The 15,800-nt window shown below is 37.7% G+C and overlaps 1 protein-coding gene across 1 annotated transcript; it reads left to right on the top strand.

Moving 5' to 3' along the window:
- The first annotated feature begins 1,014 nt into the window (after positions 1-1,014).
- fus (FUS RNA binding protein) lies at positions 1,015-15,532 on the top strand. The gene is made up of 15 exons (XM_007251039.4): positions 1,015-1,191; positions 1,612-1,639; positions 5,477-5,637; positions 5,790-5,955; positions 6,064-6,350; positions 6,463-6,646; positions 9,495-9,529; positions 11,513-11,545; positions 11,658-11,767; positions 11,854-11,983; positions 12,818-12,919; positions 13,001-13,151; positions 13,263-13,360; positions 13,642-13,783; positions 15,169-15,532. Exons 1-15 carry the CDS (start codon positions 1,179-1,181, stop codon positions 15,206-15,208), a joined length of 1,680 nt encoding a protein of 559 aa, XP_007251101.2. The 5' UTR covers positions 1,015-1,178; the 3' UTR covers positions 15,209-15,532.
- Positions 15,533-15,800: the final 268 nt, after the last annotated feature.

Here is a 15,800-nt window from a genome sequence, read left to right as displayed (position 1 = left end):
GTTTCATAGTATCTAAGAAGTTTGTACAGACAAAGATCTTTGAGAACACAAAGGCTTACCAAAGGTAACTTCTAAGCAACTAAGGGCCTTTTACACATTGGCTCACATTGGCTCTCTTACAATGTTAATGTTAATGGGTCCACCATCAGGAGAACATTAAACAACAATGGTGTGAATAGCTAGGTTGCAAAGAGTAAGTGTCAAGAGAATGTGGGTCATGCAGCAAGACAAGGAGCGACCCCAGTTGCTGATCTAAGCGACCCCCAAGAAATAAACTTAATAGGTAAAGTAATTATTTTGATCTAGTAGAAATATTGTGGCAGGACCTGAAGCAAGCAAACGTTGAGTTGCGGTTATTGGTGAACAAGAGGGTCACGCCAGATACACGAAGCAGTATTAAATTCTAATAAAAGTGTCTAAAAGTTTTTTTTTGTTTGTTTTGTTTTTACATGTATGGTACAATCTGTTAAATACAGATTTGGGAAAAAAGAGACCACTTAATTACCACCAAATTAAAAGCCTCTGGAATATAATAAAGAGGAAGATGGATGATCACAAGCCATCATACCAAGCTGAACTGCTTGAATTTATGCACCAGGAATGGCATAAAGTTATTCATAAACAGTGTGTAAGACTGGTGGAGGAGAACATGACAAGACGCATGAAAACTGTGATTTAAAAAACAGGGTTATTCCACCAAATATTGATTTCTGAATTCTTTAAACTTTATGAATATGAACTTGATTTCTTTGCAGTATTTGAGGTCTGAAAGCTCTGAATCTTTTTGTTATTTTAGACATTTCTCATTTTCTGCATATAGATATCATATTTTAAATGACAATATTTTAATTTGGATTTTGAGAGAAATGTTGTCCGTAGTTTATAGAATAAAACCACTTTGTTCATTTTAAACAAAAATACCTGTAATAGCTAAATCAGAGAAACTGATTCAGAAACTGAAGTGGTCTCTTAATTTTTTCCAGGTGCGCAGCGCCACCCTCAGGCCGACAGTGAGCAGCACAGGCCGGTGTCACTTCAGCCGGGCACACTGAGAGGAGCGGAGCTCTATTTTCTGTAATTTAAGCTGAACTACACAGTATTTATTTAGCTTTATCACCGAATATAAAAATAACAGCACAGTCAGGCGTTTTACACTTTATTAAAGTGTGAACCTGGTCATGGCGTCGAGCGGTAAGTCCCTGTCTGTCTGTGTTTCTGTTCAGTTTCGGGTTTTCCAGCCTTAAGCTGCGTTTCTCATTGATAACGGAGGTAGCGTTAGCTAAGCTAACTAACCTAGCCAGAAAATCTGCCTGCAGTCCCTCAGGTGTACTGACAATACACATGGCCTTTTGAGTCACTGCTCGTTAGTTTTAAGCGCATGAAAACAGCGTTTCTGTTATTAACAGGCTTTTATTCTCTAACACCCCCTACAAGAAGATGTCGGGCTCCGCCATTTTGTTATTCAAAGTGATATACTGACCTACTTTCAGACCTGGGGCTCAAAACCTTCGATATTTTAGTGTTATTACCTTTATAGATATTTCTGCGAGTGTTTGTGCAGATATTTATCAGTGTTTGTCTGTTAATTAAAGCATTTACTTATCCCTGCAGATTATCCCCAGACTGCCGGCCATGGAGGGTGAGTGTGTCCCTGTGTTTCTCGGGGTTTTTCAGTTGCTGGTGTTAAAGCTCCTCTATAATAAACAGCAGCAGCAGCTCAGGAGACCAAGACCCCCTTAAACATCACCTTAAAACCACCAGCAACACATTCTACATCAGGGCTGTCCAAACTGCGGCCCGCGGGCAATTTGCGGCCCTTTTCCTTTTTTGGAGCGACCCGCGAGGTATTTTAGTAATAGAATGAAAGCTGGCCCGCTGTTAAACAGGTTTTTATAATGTGAGATTCAACGTTTGAACGCTAGGTGTCAGAAACGGGCCAAAGAGTTTAAAAGCGGAGAGGGTGCGTATTTCTAGCGCAGAAAAACGGGGTAAAAGAGTCTAAAAGCGGAGAGGGTGCACATTCCTCGCGCAGAAAAACGGGCCAAAGAGTCTAAAAGCGGAGAGGGTGCGTATTTCTAGCGCAGAAAAACGGGGTAAAAGAGTCTAAAAGCGGAGAGGGTCGCATTCCTAGCGCAGAAAAACGGGCCAAAGAGTCTTAAAGCGGAGAGGGTGCGCATTTCTAGCGTAGAAAAACGGGGCCAAAGAGTCTAAAAGCGGAGAGGGTGCGCATTTCTAGCGCAGAAAAACAGGGTAAAAGGGTCTAAAAGCGGAGAGGGTTCGCATTTCTAGCGTAGAAAAACGGGGCCAAAGAGTCTAAAAGTTGCCGTAATTAAGGAGTTTAATATCAAGAGACATCATGAAATTAAACATCAATTTGAAAAATCTTAGTTTACACAACACTGTCAAAGATAAAGATAGTAAGGCAAGTAAAATGGTGTGTAAATGAAATAATCAGGAAAAATTATTTTTTAAAGTGGTATATTTCATTATTTGTTTAATTACGGACTGTGGCCCGAGAAAAACGGGCCAAAGAGTCTAAAAGCGGAGAGGGTCGCATTCCTAGCGCAGAAAAACGGGGTAAAAGAGTCTAAAAGCGGAGAGGGTGCGCATTCCTCGCGCAGAAAAACGGGCCAAAGAGTCTAAAAGCGGAGAGGGTCGCATTCCTCGCGCAGAAAAACGGGCCAAAGAGTCTAAAAGCGGAGAGGGTCGCATTCCTCGCGCAGAAAAACGGGGCAAAGAGTCTAAAAGCGGAGAGGGTGCGCATTTCGAGCGTAGAAAAACGGGGCCAAAGAGTCTAAAAGCGGAGAGGGTTCGCATTTCTAACGTAGAAAAACGGGGCAAAAGAGTCTAAAAGCGGAGAGGGTGCGCATTTCTAGCGTAGAAAAACGGGGCCAAAGAGTCTAAAAGCGGAGAGGGTTCGCATTTCTAACGTAGAAAAACGGGGCAAAAGAGTCTAAAAGCGGAGAGGGTGCGCATTTCTAGCGTAGAAAAACGGGGCCAAAGAGTCTAAAAGCGGAGAGGGTTCGCATTTCTAACAGAAAAACGGGGTAAAAGAGTCTAAAAGCGGAGAGGGTCGCATTCCTAGCGCAGAAAAACGGGCCAAAGAGTCTTAAAGCGGAGAGGGTGCGCATTTCTAGCGTAGAAAAACGGGGCCAAAGAGTCTAAAAGCGGAGAGGGTGCGCATTTCTAGCGTAGAAAAACGGGGCCAAAGAGTCTAAAAGTTGCCGTAATTAAGGAGTTTAATATCAAGAGACATCATGAAATTAAACATCAATTTGAAAAATCTTAGTTTACACAACACTGTCAAAGATAAAGATAGTAAGTCAAGTAAAATGGTGTGTAAATGAAATAATCAGGAAAAATTATTTTTTAAAGTGGTATATTTCATTATTTGTTTAATTACGGACTGTGGCCCGTGACTTCAAATATATTTCTCCTTCTGGCCCCCAACAAAAAAAGTTTGGACACCCCTGATTTAACGGCTCCTACCGCTGCTGCTGCTGGAGCCCATATAAGGAACCAAATAAAACTAAAAGAGACAAAAATATTATACCTGACAATTAATTTCTAGAAGAAATTCTATTCTGTCCTCTCAGAATGGACACATATCCAATCGTACATATTAGTCAGTGGCGAAAGAATGTAAACCTTATTAGCAGATAATTAAATGGTAAATTTTTATGTTTTAAATTTTTGAATTGAAGGAACAGTTTATAAGATTGAGAGAACACTTTCTTAAATTTGGAAGATCGGTTAATTAAATTGAAACAGTGTATTGTAAAACTGAGAGAATAATTAATTTAGAAAGACAGCAGTTTGTGGTCTTTGTATCATTAAAATATAATTACAGGAATACACAGTACCAATCAAAAGGTTGATCACACCTCATTTAAAATGTTTTTTTTAACATTGCATAATTAATATTATACGTAATATAATAAAGCTTTACAGACACATATATTTATTTTGTAAACAAACCAGAATATGTTTTAATTTTAGTTTTAGTTTACATTCTTCTAAGCTACACACATTCAGCTTTGAGGATAGATCTGCACACTCAAAGCTATTTAAAGTATAGCTTTGGTACCTGGAATAGTCACCTGGAATAGTTTTCTCAGTGTCTTGAAGGAGTTCCTGGAGGTACTGAACAATAGTTGCTGTTTTTCTTCACACTGTGAAGCTCCAGCTTATCCCAAATCACCTCAAATGACCCATCTCAGTTGGTTTAGGTCAGGGATTGTGCAGGACAAACACTTTTTTTTTACTTCATAATTCCGTATGTGTTTCATAATTGTTTTCATGTCTTTAATATTGTACTGGTAATTGTCACATATTAATCTACAGTATATAAGAAAATACATTAAACAAATAAAAAAAAACATTGGATTAGAAGGTGTGTCCCAACAATTAAATATTGGTGACAATTTTTTTTTTTTTTTTTTTTATTACACAAATCTTTATTAGTTTCCTCCAGTAAAATGTCCCCTCTAAACAGAGGGAACAGATTATTAAATTAAATGAAAAGTTTATTAAATTGAGAAAATACATTCTTACATTTGGAAAAATGACATAATAAATTTAAAGAATATATTTTTGTATTAAGGAATCTTTCATTTAAAAAAGGCACTGGTTTGTGGCTCTTATTTCGTTGCACTGTAATTACACATTGATTTACGTTGTAATAATATTATTGCTTTTAGTAATTAAAGTATAAATATGAAATATACAAAATAAAGATTTCTATATTTTCTACCAGTAATTGCAATTCCAAGTATGTACAATGTAATTCTAACTAGACAAAAAATTGGATTAGGAGATTAATGATATTTGTAGTAGACAATACAGAATGTATATTTTACAAATTTAAAGAACTACATCTTAAATGCATAGTTCAAATTTATTTTAGAGATACAGTATGTTGAAGTCTTGAATAAAAAATAACAGAATACCTTTTAGTGGACTGTTTACTAAAAAGGAAAAAAAGCCATTATAGATACACTATAATGAGATTCCATGTAAATCATTGGTAACGTGAATATTTTAAATTGGTCAATCCTGAGAAACACTGCATTAACAATATGTCGTTCTGGCAATATGACTATCCAAAATGGATTTGTAGATCTGTGTCATATATAAAATAACTGTATAACAGTATTTTTTCATTTAAAAAGTGATTAAAGCTTGTACTTTGATTTGCTTTATGTAACTTAAGTTGTGTGTATATTTCTTGTAAGTGTATAGGTAATTCCATCTGTAAACTCACATTATTTAAAAAAAGATCTCTAATTATTTTTTTTGTGAAAATATAATTATGACTAGTCAAAATAAATTACAGATATTAATAATTTATTTTAGTGTGTCAGAACTTTGTTTAAATCCCAAAATAAATCTGTAATCTGTAAGTGTAATCTTAAACTAAAGAGGCTTAAAATTGGTGTACTGTAATAACATGATGACTGTATTGTGTGATGTGCAGCTATAGTGGATATGGGAGTCAGTCCAGCCAGGGCTACAGTCAGCCCTCTGGTCAGAGCTACGGGCAGCAGGGCTATGGAGGTTATAACCAAAGCTCGGAGAGCAGCACTGCATCATATGGCCAGGGAGGATATGGATCCAGCTATGGGCAATCCCAGTCAGGTACTTTACAATTAGCTTGTGTGTATATATTTTTTTTGGCTGTTAACTAAAAATAAACATATAAACATTGATTTTAATGTGGGTTTTTTTTTGGTAAGATGTGGTCAGTTGGAAGTTGAATTAAGCTTTGTTTGAATTTGTCTATTGACCAGCCGGATATGGATCACAGCCCCCGTCTCAGAGCCACGGACAGTCGAGTCAGTCCTACAGTTCGAGTGGCTATAGCAGCAGTCAGCCCCCGCAGGGTGGAGGCTACAGCCAGCAGTCCTCCTATTCAAGCTACAGCCAGCAACAATCCACTCCACCTCCTGCTTCCAGGTCAGTGTGTGCTTAGAGGGAACGGATGAGAGTGATAGTAATAAAAAATAAGAGTAATATAGTATATTGTGATTGTAATATGTGACACATTGTTTTTATTATTCCCAGCTATGGCAGCAGCAGTCAGTCACCAAGTTATGGATCACAGCAGGGTGGAGGTGGTGGTAGTGGTGGAGGAGGAGGAGGCTATGGAGGACAGAGTGGTTCTTATAGTAGCAGTGGAGGGCAGGGAGGAGCATATGGAGGCAGTGGAGCACCAAGTGGGGGATATGGAGGAAGTGGAGGGCAACAGCATTCCTCCCAGCATGGAGGGGGGCCTTACAGTCAGCCCCCCAGCTACAGTTCACCTCCACCTCAAAGCTATGGACAGCAGAGCCAGTATGGACAGGCAGGAGGTGAGTGATTTCTATAATTGTTTCAATAAACCATGAAATGTCTTTTATGTAGTTTAGTTATTGGAATTGTAAAAAATGCAAAAAAAGGATTTCCCAGTTTATTCTATTCCAGGGTACAATCAGGATTCCCCACCCTTGAGTGGAAGTGGAGGAGGTTATGGTGGTCCGGATGGTGGGTACGGCCATGACGGGCGAGGTGGACGAGGGCGTGGAGGTAGCGGTGGTTTTGGAGGACGTGGATCTGGTGGATTTGACCGAGGGGGTCGTGGAGGCCCCCGGGGCAGAGGAGGAATGGGGTAAGCATTGTTTTATTTGTCTTTTGCACCCCAGAAACCCATATTTCTCATGTGTCAACACCAGTGTTTCATTATATGGCAAAAAACGTAACGTATAAAGGTTAAGGATGTTCTGATGCGATCCAGTGATTCGGGATTGGGGGCAGTCCAGGCATTGAAAGGATCAGGTATCTGCTATTTTAATCCCATTCCAGTTCTGAGTCAGTCTTTTTTTCCACCACTGATCTATTCATTTAGAGTTAGGAGTTAAAGCTTTAGTAAATGCTAATACACAAATCATAGCACATTTTAATTTACATTTCAGTATAAAACTGTTCTTTCTCATTAGTAGTGGACAAACAACAAGATGTCAGATCTACCATACACTTATGTATACAGCTCTGGAACAAAATAAGAGACCACTTCAGTTTCTGAATCAGTTTCTCTGATTTTGTTATTTATAGGTATATGTTTGAGTAAAATGAACATTGTTGTTTTATTCTGGAATTTATCCTGAATTCCAAATAAACATATTGTCATTTAAAGCATTTATTTGCAGAAAATGAGAAAGGGCTAAAATAACAAAAAAGATGCAGAGCTTTCAGACCTCAAATAATGCAAAGAAAACAAGTTCATATTCATAAAGTTTTAAAACTTCAGAAATCAAATATTTGGTAAAATATTTTTTTTAATTACAGTTTTCATGCATCTTGGCATGTTCTCTCCTCCACCAGTCTTACACATTGCTTTTGGATAACTTTATGCCACTCCTGGTGCAAAACTTCAAGCAGTTCAGCTTGGTTTGATGGCTTGTGATCATCCATCTTCCTCTTGAGTATATTCCAGAGATTTTCAATTTGCTAAAATCAAAGAAACTTATAATTTTTAGGTGATCTCTTATTTTTTCCAGAGCTGTATATACACACACAACATGATTTCACTGCTGTGTTATAAAGTAACTGGAAACTGAATGGTCAGGAAAAAGAGTCAGACTGGATTATAAGAAATTTAACACACTATAAAACCTTTTTTAAAACATTCTTAAAAAGGTAATACTAAACTGTATAAATAGTCCAGAATGTTTCATTTTATGGTCTTAAATATAAATTACTGATTTTTCCTCAGTAATCATTAGCAGCACATCTTTATTAACCTGTTTGGCTGCTTTATTTATACAAACACAATGTTTGGATAGGTATCTGAAAGTACTCAGGATTGAGAGACTCAAATTCGTCAGGGCAAAATAACCTGATCAGGTCATCCCTATGTATATTTGTGGTTTAAAACTAGTACTTGCAAGGGTGTGAAAGAATTTCAGAGATTTCAGAGGTTCAGTGACTTGGTTTTTATTTGTACTTTGTTACAAATATGGTATAAATCCAGTGTCATATAATGTGATCTGTCTAAACTACAATGTGGAAGTTCAGAGGGATTCTGAAGGTAAAAGTACGGGGCCACTAAACTCTGGTGAATATTAAAAAAGTGTCTGTCCAAAAATCCTAACTCTGGAAGCACGTTTAATGATGTGAGACTTTTGTTCTAACCCTGGAATAAGAAATTGAGGACATGAATGGAGAAACATCCAAGCAGGTGATTTTCAAACTGTCTTAGGTAACAACCTTGTACTCACATAAGAGTTGGGTTTTATAAATGCATACATATATTAGCTGCCTCATATGTCCATCAGGCTGAAATTGCTTCACACAAAAGTTCATATGTTGCATGTTCATGTTTGAGGTGTACAGGTACTCGTCAAATAATGCTAATGGGAATAACTTCCCATGGTTTCCAAGTAATATTTGCCAGCAGTTACACTATTACTGTATTATGGCATGTATAAACTGTACATTTGCAACTGTTTAAATAACATTGTGAGTGGTAAAATAGAGGCAAATTTACTGTGTACAGTACATCATGGTAAAATATTGCAGATGAAATCAACACTGGTTAAATAAATGGTTGTAACTCACCAAATGAAAAAAATAGCTTAGGTCTGTTGTCACATATGCCACAGTATTTTAGCATTAAGAGAGGGTTCCACCTCAACTGTTCCTTTGTAAACTCTTCACATCACCCCTGTACTCCATGACCCTTTACACTCAGACCTCCATCCTCTTCGTCAGGATCACTGTGTGATTTAATGTTTTAACAAAATCTCAATCTCCTTCTAGGCCCTTGGTTCTTCAAGGTTCTCATATTTTTTTATTTTTGAAGAATGGGAGACCAACAGGATTTGTTGTTTTGTTTTTAGCATTTCTGTGGGGAAAGTAAGGGCTGATTGAGGGGGGTCGTTCTAAATTGGTGGTATAATGTTGCTGTCTTTGTTGAATGGTAAAGCCAAACAGCAATGGTTAACTCTGAAGGTAAAAAATGGAAAAAATGGGAGGATGTCCCAAAGAATGCTTAATTAAATGATTGCTACCCTTGCTGATCATTTAAATAAAATATGCAGTGTGAATGTGATAGTAAATGTGAAATTGGATCTACTGGTGAGTAAAGGAGTTTTTAAAGAAAACAATCATAGACCAATACCACCAATTGACTACTATGAGTTAAAAATGAAATGATGTACAGAGAGATTAGACCTGAGGCTGACCTTGAGAGCAAGAAACCTCACTGGCTATCGACAAAGAGCACTCTACTGCATGCTAACCAAATGGAATGTAAGCTTGAAGCTTAGGTCAATGGAAGGAAAACTGTGAAGTCTGAGTAACAGAAGGAGTAAAGGGGGGAGGGGTTATAGGCATAAGTACACATTTTCTTTTGAGGAATGATAAAAGAGGGAGGCCTACCCAACAACGAGAGTGAAAATGGGGCACCAGCCTCATCAACCTTCAAAACGTCTCGCTTCTCTTTCCCTCTCCATCAGAATGGGCGATCGTGGAGGATTCAGTAAGTTTGGTGGTAAGTGACAAACTCTTAGGAACTTCAGGGGGTTTCAAGCGTGCTTGATGTTAAGAGGGTGTGGGATCTGGTGTCTGGTAAAGGTAACCGCAGTTGTGTTGAGTTGGTAAATATGGTAACTGTAAAGAAAATCTAGACACTTGATGAAGAATGAGCATTCAAATATCACCATAGTTGTGTTAGGCAGTGTGTGACTGATCTGTCATCATCATGGTTCTCCTAAAATAACAATATGAACTTGCCTGAGCACATCACAGCACAAAACAACACACTAACAGTTTAACCAAATGCCATCATCAACTCTTTAAAGTAGGACTATTCCCATGATACGTCAAAAATGATTTTAATGATTTCAACGTTTATATGTCAAATGACACCGGAGTCTTTAAAGGCTTACACTTGATCATAGACTAATGGATTTGGTAATTGGTAATTTGGTATGGTGTGGCGTGTGTGTGTGTTTTACGATGTTCCCAAACCTCTACTATATAACATGAGAACATCTTTGTAATCAAACTATAAAATGGTGAAAACAATTTTAACTCAAAGTATACCAGCAAAAGTTGTACTTGCATCATGAGATTTTTTTTTTTTTAGTTTTGCTAATTTTTGTCTTTGCACTCTCTGACAGACTGACAGTTTTTTCTTTAAGAAAAACGAAACGCCTAAACGGTACTCAGTTTAAACTGTCCTAATCACCATTGTGAAAACACTCTGTTAAACTCTATGCCATGATTCACTCGTGATGAAATGCTGAATTATGCTCAGAGAAAAATGAGAGAACGGTATGTACAAGACATTTACAGAAGAAGGAAAATATGTCGCTACACCTATACACTGGACTCTGGAGTATTAAATCCACTCTGGTTGAATGGTACTTCATCCTTGGTCTTCCGTCTTAAAACCACGCCCATTCGCAATGCAAGAACAGTACCTGAATTGACACACTATGAAAAAGTTGTGAGTTCTGGACTTGGTAATATGTGATTCTAGAGGCCTACAGTGAATATTCCGAATAAGTTTGAGTCTTTGTCACCTCAAATGACAATGAGAAACTTTGGTGTTTTTCTCAAGAGTTTGAGAACTTGGGCCTAGAGTGTACCAAACTGAATTTGGTACAACCTCCAGGAGATGGTTACATGGTGGAAGGTGATCCTTGCTTATGGATCTTATAAACGTCAAGGTTTTGGTACCTGAAATATGGTTTGGCTAGTGGTGGTGGTCAAACATGGTTAAAAACAATGGTTGGTAGGGCCTATCCTCTGTGGACATCTCATGAAAGTGTGCAAAATGAATCAACGCTTATAAAGGAAAGTCATCGTTTTTTTGGTTGGGTTAAATAAGCAATCAAAACCACAGTGTTGGGTTACATCAACTACTAAACTAAACTTAAAGTGCAAAAAACGGAAGTGTGTACAAAGTGTATATTAATAATATCCATGGTATGGATGGTAAAATGATTGGTATATGAGGTACATTGAGACAAACGGTTGGGAGACGATGGTAATATGAAAGTTCTGACTTCGGTAATGGGATCATTGACGGTTTCTTGTTAACACTTTTTGGTGTTCAATCATTGTTTTTAATGGTGAGAAAAACAAATGGTAATTCAAACACGAAGGTCGTCAATAGGTGGCTTCTTCTCACGTCACCCACCAGGACGGTTTTAAGCAATATTGGAAGAGCATGGAGCTCAGTGATACTCTGTTGTTTTTTTTGGTGTAGAATTTTGCACATCTGAATTCAAGAGGACTCTTCACCTTGAGACAGTTAACCGGTGAATGGTTTTAGAGAGGGTTGTTGGGTTTTGTTTGGGTTAAATAATTTTAGGGTCTGCATGTGCAGTGTTTTAACATGGGTGTTAAGTGTGTCTTAAATTATATTAGATTTGATGACTATTATGACGGTGTGAGTATACATGTGTGTGTGTTAAGTGTGTGTTATGTTTGCATTAGTAGTAATGTTTTCTGTTTCACTCCTAAGGACCACGGGACCATGGACCCGGTGGCCCCAACAGTAAGTAAAACCTTCAGTCTTAAAAATCTCAGAGATTTATGATACGATTTATGTTTGATGCTCAGTAAAGGCTGCATTATGATTGAGTCCTGATGTTGTATTCTGTCTACAGTGCAGGAGCAGGATAACTCTGATAACAACACCATATTTGTGCAAGGCCTGGGAGACAACTATACTGTGGACTCTGTTGCGGATTTCTTTAAACAGATCGGCATCATTAAGGTAGAAATCAAGAAAAAAATACAAGACATAATCTTCTATTTTAGTGCTCTCTTTCACTCACGTTGATTTTTCATTCTCTTGTTCAGATCAATAAGAAGACTGGCTTGCCCATGATTAACCTGTACACAGACAGAGAGACGGGCAAGCTGAAAGGCGAGGCCACAGTTTCCTTCGATGACCCTCCTTCAGCTAAAGCTGCCATTGACTGGTTTGATGGTGGGTTAATGTTTGTTGAATTTGTTTACCTGGGTCCTGAAAATAATTAATCTCTGCAGACTTTAATTTTGTATGCCCATATTTAATTTCACAGAATAGTTGTTAAAGTCAAAATTACATTTCATCATTAGTTAGACTGAGTCTTGGTTCCTTCCAAGGTTTCTTCCTCTTAAAGGGAGTTTTTCCTTGCCACTGTGTCACCATAAAATTGGCATCTCTGTGGTGCTTTTCATAAGAGGCGTGGACCTGTTTTTCCTGTAAAGCGGCTTTGTGACAACCTTTGTTGTAAAAAGCGCTATATAAATAAAATTGAATTGAATTGAATTGAATATTTATCATATTAAAATCAAAATCCCCATACTTAACATATGGACAGTTAAAAAAACTTTTTTTTTGCCTTCTCCTGTTTTTTGGGCATCAGTTATTTTAATTTTCAGAGTGCTAGGCAGTGGCTGATTGTTGAGATAACAGGCTATATTACATCAGGAGAGATATTGTGTGTGGGAGAGTTTTTCTTGTGTGTGTGTCAATTAAATACAGGAGCCCTTATGTTTATGTGCGAGATGTACCCCAATATTTTGATGATTTTATTTTTTGAAATTCAGCACTGTGCACTGTGTGTTTTGTAGCGACACCTGCATCAGTGGACACCTGAAGCTGAATTTTCAAAAACCTGTTTTGCACACCAGGCCTTATATTTGTAAATCTGCCCCCACATTTTGTATTAAGTCCTGTAAAACGACAGCTATAAAAAAAAAAGTTTTTGTGAACGAATGGAACCTGCACTGTGTGATCAAATTGATTATCATATTTTTCTTATCTGGATGTCTACAGGTAAAGATTTTAATGGGAATCCCATTAAGGTGTCCTTTGCCACTCGCCGGGCTGACTTTGGTCGTGGTGGTGGAGGCATGAGAGGTGGCCGTGGACGAGGAGGTGAGCTATATATTAATCCTGATGAACTGTATATTCATAAAAAATAGTATTGTTTCTAAAGTACCCCTCTCCCTATTTCAGGGCCCATGGGAAGAGGTGGATTTGGTGGTGGCAGGGGTGGAGGTGGTGGCGGTGTTGGTGGTTTCCCTGGTAATAATAATGGTGGTGGTGGCGGAGGAGGAGGAGGAGGAGGAGGCCAGCAAAGAGCTGGAGACTGGAAGTGTTCAAACCCGTGAGTGTGTACTGAGTGTGATAAATGTGTGTGGTGTTTCTCTACAAACATTAATATTATTGGTTTCCTTGTGAAAAACGGCGTGTAAATTTTGTTTATTGTGTTTTAAAGGTCATGTGGGAATCTGAACTTCTCCTGGCGTAATGAGTGTAACCAGTGTAAAGCACCCAAACCTGAGGGTGGGAGTGGAGGAATGCCACCTATGGGAGGTAAAGCCAGAATCCCCAGAATCCTTTTTTTCTTCCCGATAATTTCAGGGCACGATTTCTTGTGGTATCAAGTGAACAAAATCAAATATGTTGATACACTTTTAGGAAAAAATAAGTATTGGGAAACATTATTATGAGATCATGTGTATTAAAAAAGAGTTTATCTTGCTCTGGTTGAAGAAACTATCATCTAACAGTTTCTACTGTCCAATAAGGGCATTTTACAAGATTTTGATTTGTAAAAAAAATTTTTAAGTGTATGTTTACTGTTATTGTTTCAGGGGGCTTTGGTGGAGACCGTGAGCGGGGCAGGGGTGGATTTGATCGTGGTGGGTTCCGAGGTCGAGGCGGTGACCGAGGGGGCTTCAGAGGAGGCAGAGGTGGTGACAGAGGAGGGTTCGGACCAGGAAAGATGGACTCAAGGTGAGAGTCAAATTATACAAAAAGCCCTCTGCTTCCACACTCTGATAGTCCTTGAACAGCACAGGAATACCAGGTCCTAAACACAGACAGCAAGGTCCAAAAACATAGAACAGTTGGGTTAGCAAGAAGGAAAGAGGTTACAGAGCAGAGATTTATTACATACATTAATTTTATAAACTTGTTCCCATTAATTTCTTTTTACTTACCCTACCACTCATGACATAACTTTAATATGATAAAGGTCAATGAGAAATAATAATAAATCAATTCAATACAGAATAATTTAAAAAAAGCAAGAGAAAAAAAGAGTAATGATCAACCTGGAAACTGAAAACAAGGCTCAAATAGAAGAAAAGAGTTTTGACACATATTAAATTTGTGTATATGTTTTTCCATATAGAGAAATAAAACAACACATTAAAGCAGGGCTCAAATTAGGGTGGAGTGAAGCTTTTTCACTGATTCAAAATAAGACATCTAGTTAAAAGGGTACAAAAGGCAAAAACATCAGTAAAGCCTTTAGGTGACATACCATAACATATAATGTATGTATGCATAATTGTAGAATGCCAAAAAAGATTTTAGAGCAGGGTCTAAACATAATTCTGACCTCATATGTGCTCTAAAACCTGAAGACGCATTTTGTAGATTTCTTTGTGGGTTCCCAAAGAGAAAATTTTTTGATTTCCTGTTTCTGTTGCTCTAAAAAGTACTTAAATGCATTGTAAAAAGTACAAGAACAATTACTGAATAGTAATTCTGTCCTACCTCTGACAGTGAAGAAAAGTATGAAAGATAGAGCTAAACAGGGAGCTAATCAGAGAACATACATGAGAGTGTTAAGGTTGAAGATAGAGCAAAGTTGTATTCGAGCTTGAAAGAATGCTTCCTCCAAGTGCTGACTACTACGCAGCAGTGGCTGACTTTACGTGTTGGAGGAGGCCTGTGCAAATGTTTCCCCTCCTGAGTTTTATATGAACAGGAATAGAGCGATTGGTCTTCCAAATTTAATAAAGGACATTCCAAACATTTTAAAGGAATAAAATATAAAAAATTAAATAAAGATGAATTTGCGCTTTCCTGACAGTGTCCGATCCCAGAAATTGCATTCCATTAACCCTTGTAATAAAGGTGGATGAGATCCTTCTCTGACGGCCTCTGAATGTGGTTTGAGTGAATCGATTGTATTCCAATCATAATGAAACTTTTGGTGTGTTTACATCAGATTTTTCATGCTTATAAAATTGTGATCCAAACTGCAGAAGTGCTTGTTAATGCTATGTGTAAAGAGGCTCATATATACACGTCTCTCTGTCTGTTTGCTGAGATTTATTATCAGAATATAGCTGATTTTGTGTTTTTTCTTCTGTTGTTTTTTTTTTTAGAAATGAACACAGGCAGGACCGCAGGGAAAGACCCTATTGAATTCCGATGAGAACTCCATATTCTCCGCCCTAATAACACTCCGTTCGACTTGGGACCAGCATAGGCTCCATCAACATTGTTACACATTTTATATATTCTTATGCTGTAATATCAGGAGCATGATTCCCAGATGTGGATTAAGTTTAGCCCTGGACCTAAATGAAGAGAAGTCAAATGGGACTAGGCTTAATCTTCCAAGGATCCTATGTGTGTGATTAGTTTGTGAAAGATTGTAGTATTCCCTTTTTGTTACCTTGTGCTGCTTCCTGATATTAAGTTATGGTTTATTTGTTTGTTAACTGAGTTAAGTTGGATATTTTTTTTGTTTTGAATTTTGTATGGAATTGTACTGTAGAAATAAATGTCCAGGAAAAAAAACTTTTTTGATTTGACTCTTGAATCTTAGATTCTACAGCATCCAAAATGTGTAATACTGGATTCTGGGAAGATCACTGAAGAACTCAATAAAATGGTGCATCTTCAAGCTGGAAGCATCTGTAAGAAGATGTGTAAACTGGTTGTGAAAGAACGAACATGTTCAGTAACAATCTGTGTCATTTGATGATCTGTATTCATGATCCCAATATTCGCT

Source organism: Astyanax mexicanus, chromosome 19, assembly GCF_023375975.1.
Source record: "Astyanax mexicanus isolate ESR-SI-001 chromosome 19, AstMex3_surface, whole genome shotgun sequence".
NCBI classification, from domain to species: domain Eukaryota; kingdom Metazoa; phylum Chordata; class Actinopteri; order Characiformes; family Acestrorhamphidae; genus Astyanax; species Astyanax mexicanus.
Note: the sequence above shows the minus strand (reverse complement) of the source record. Positions and strands in the feature narration are given on the sequence as shown.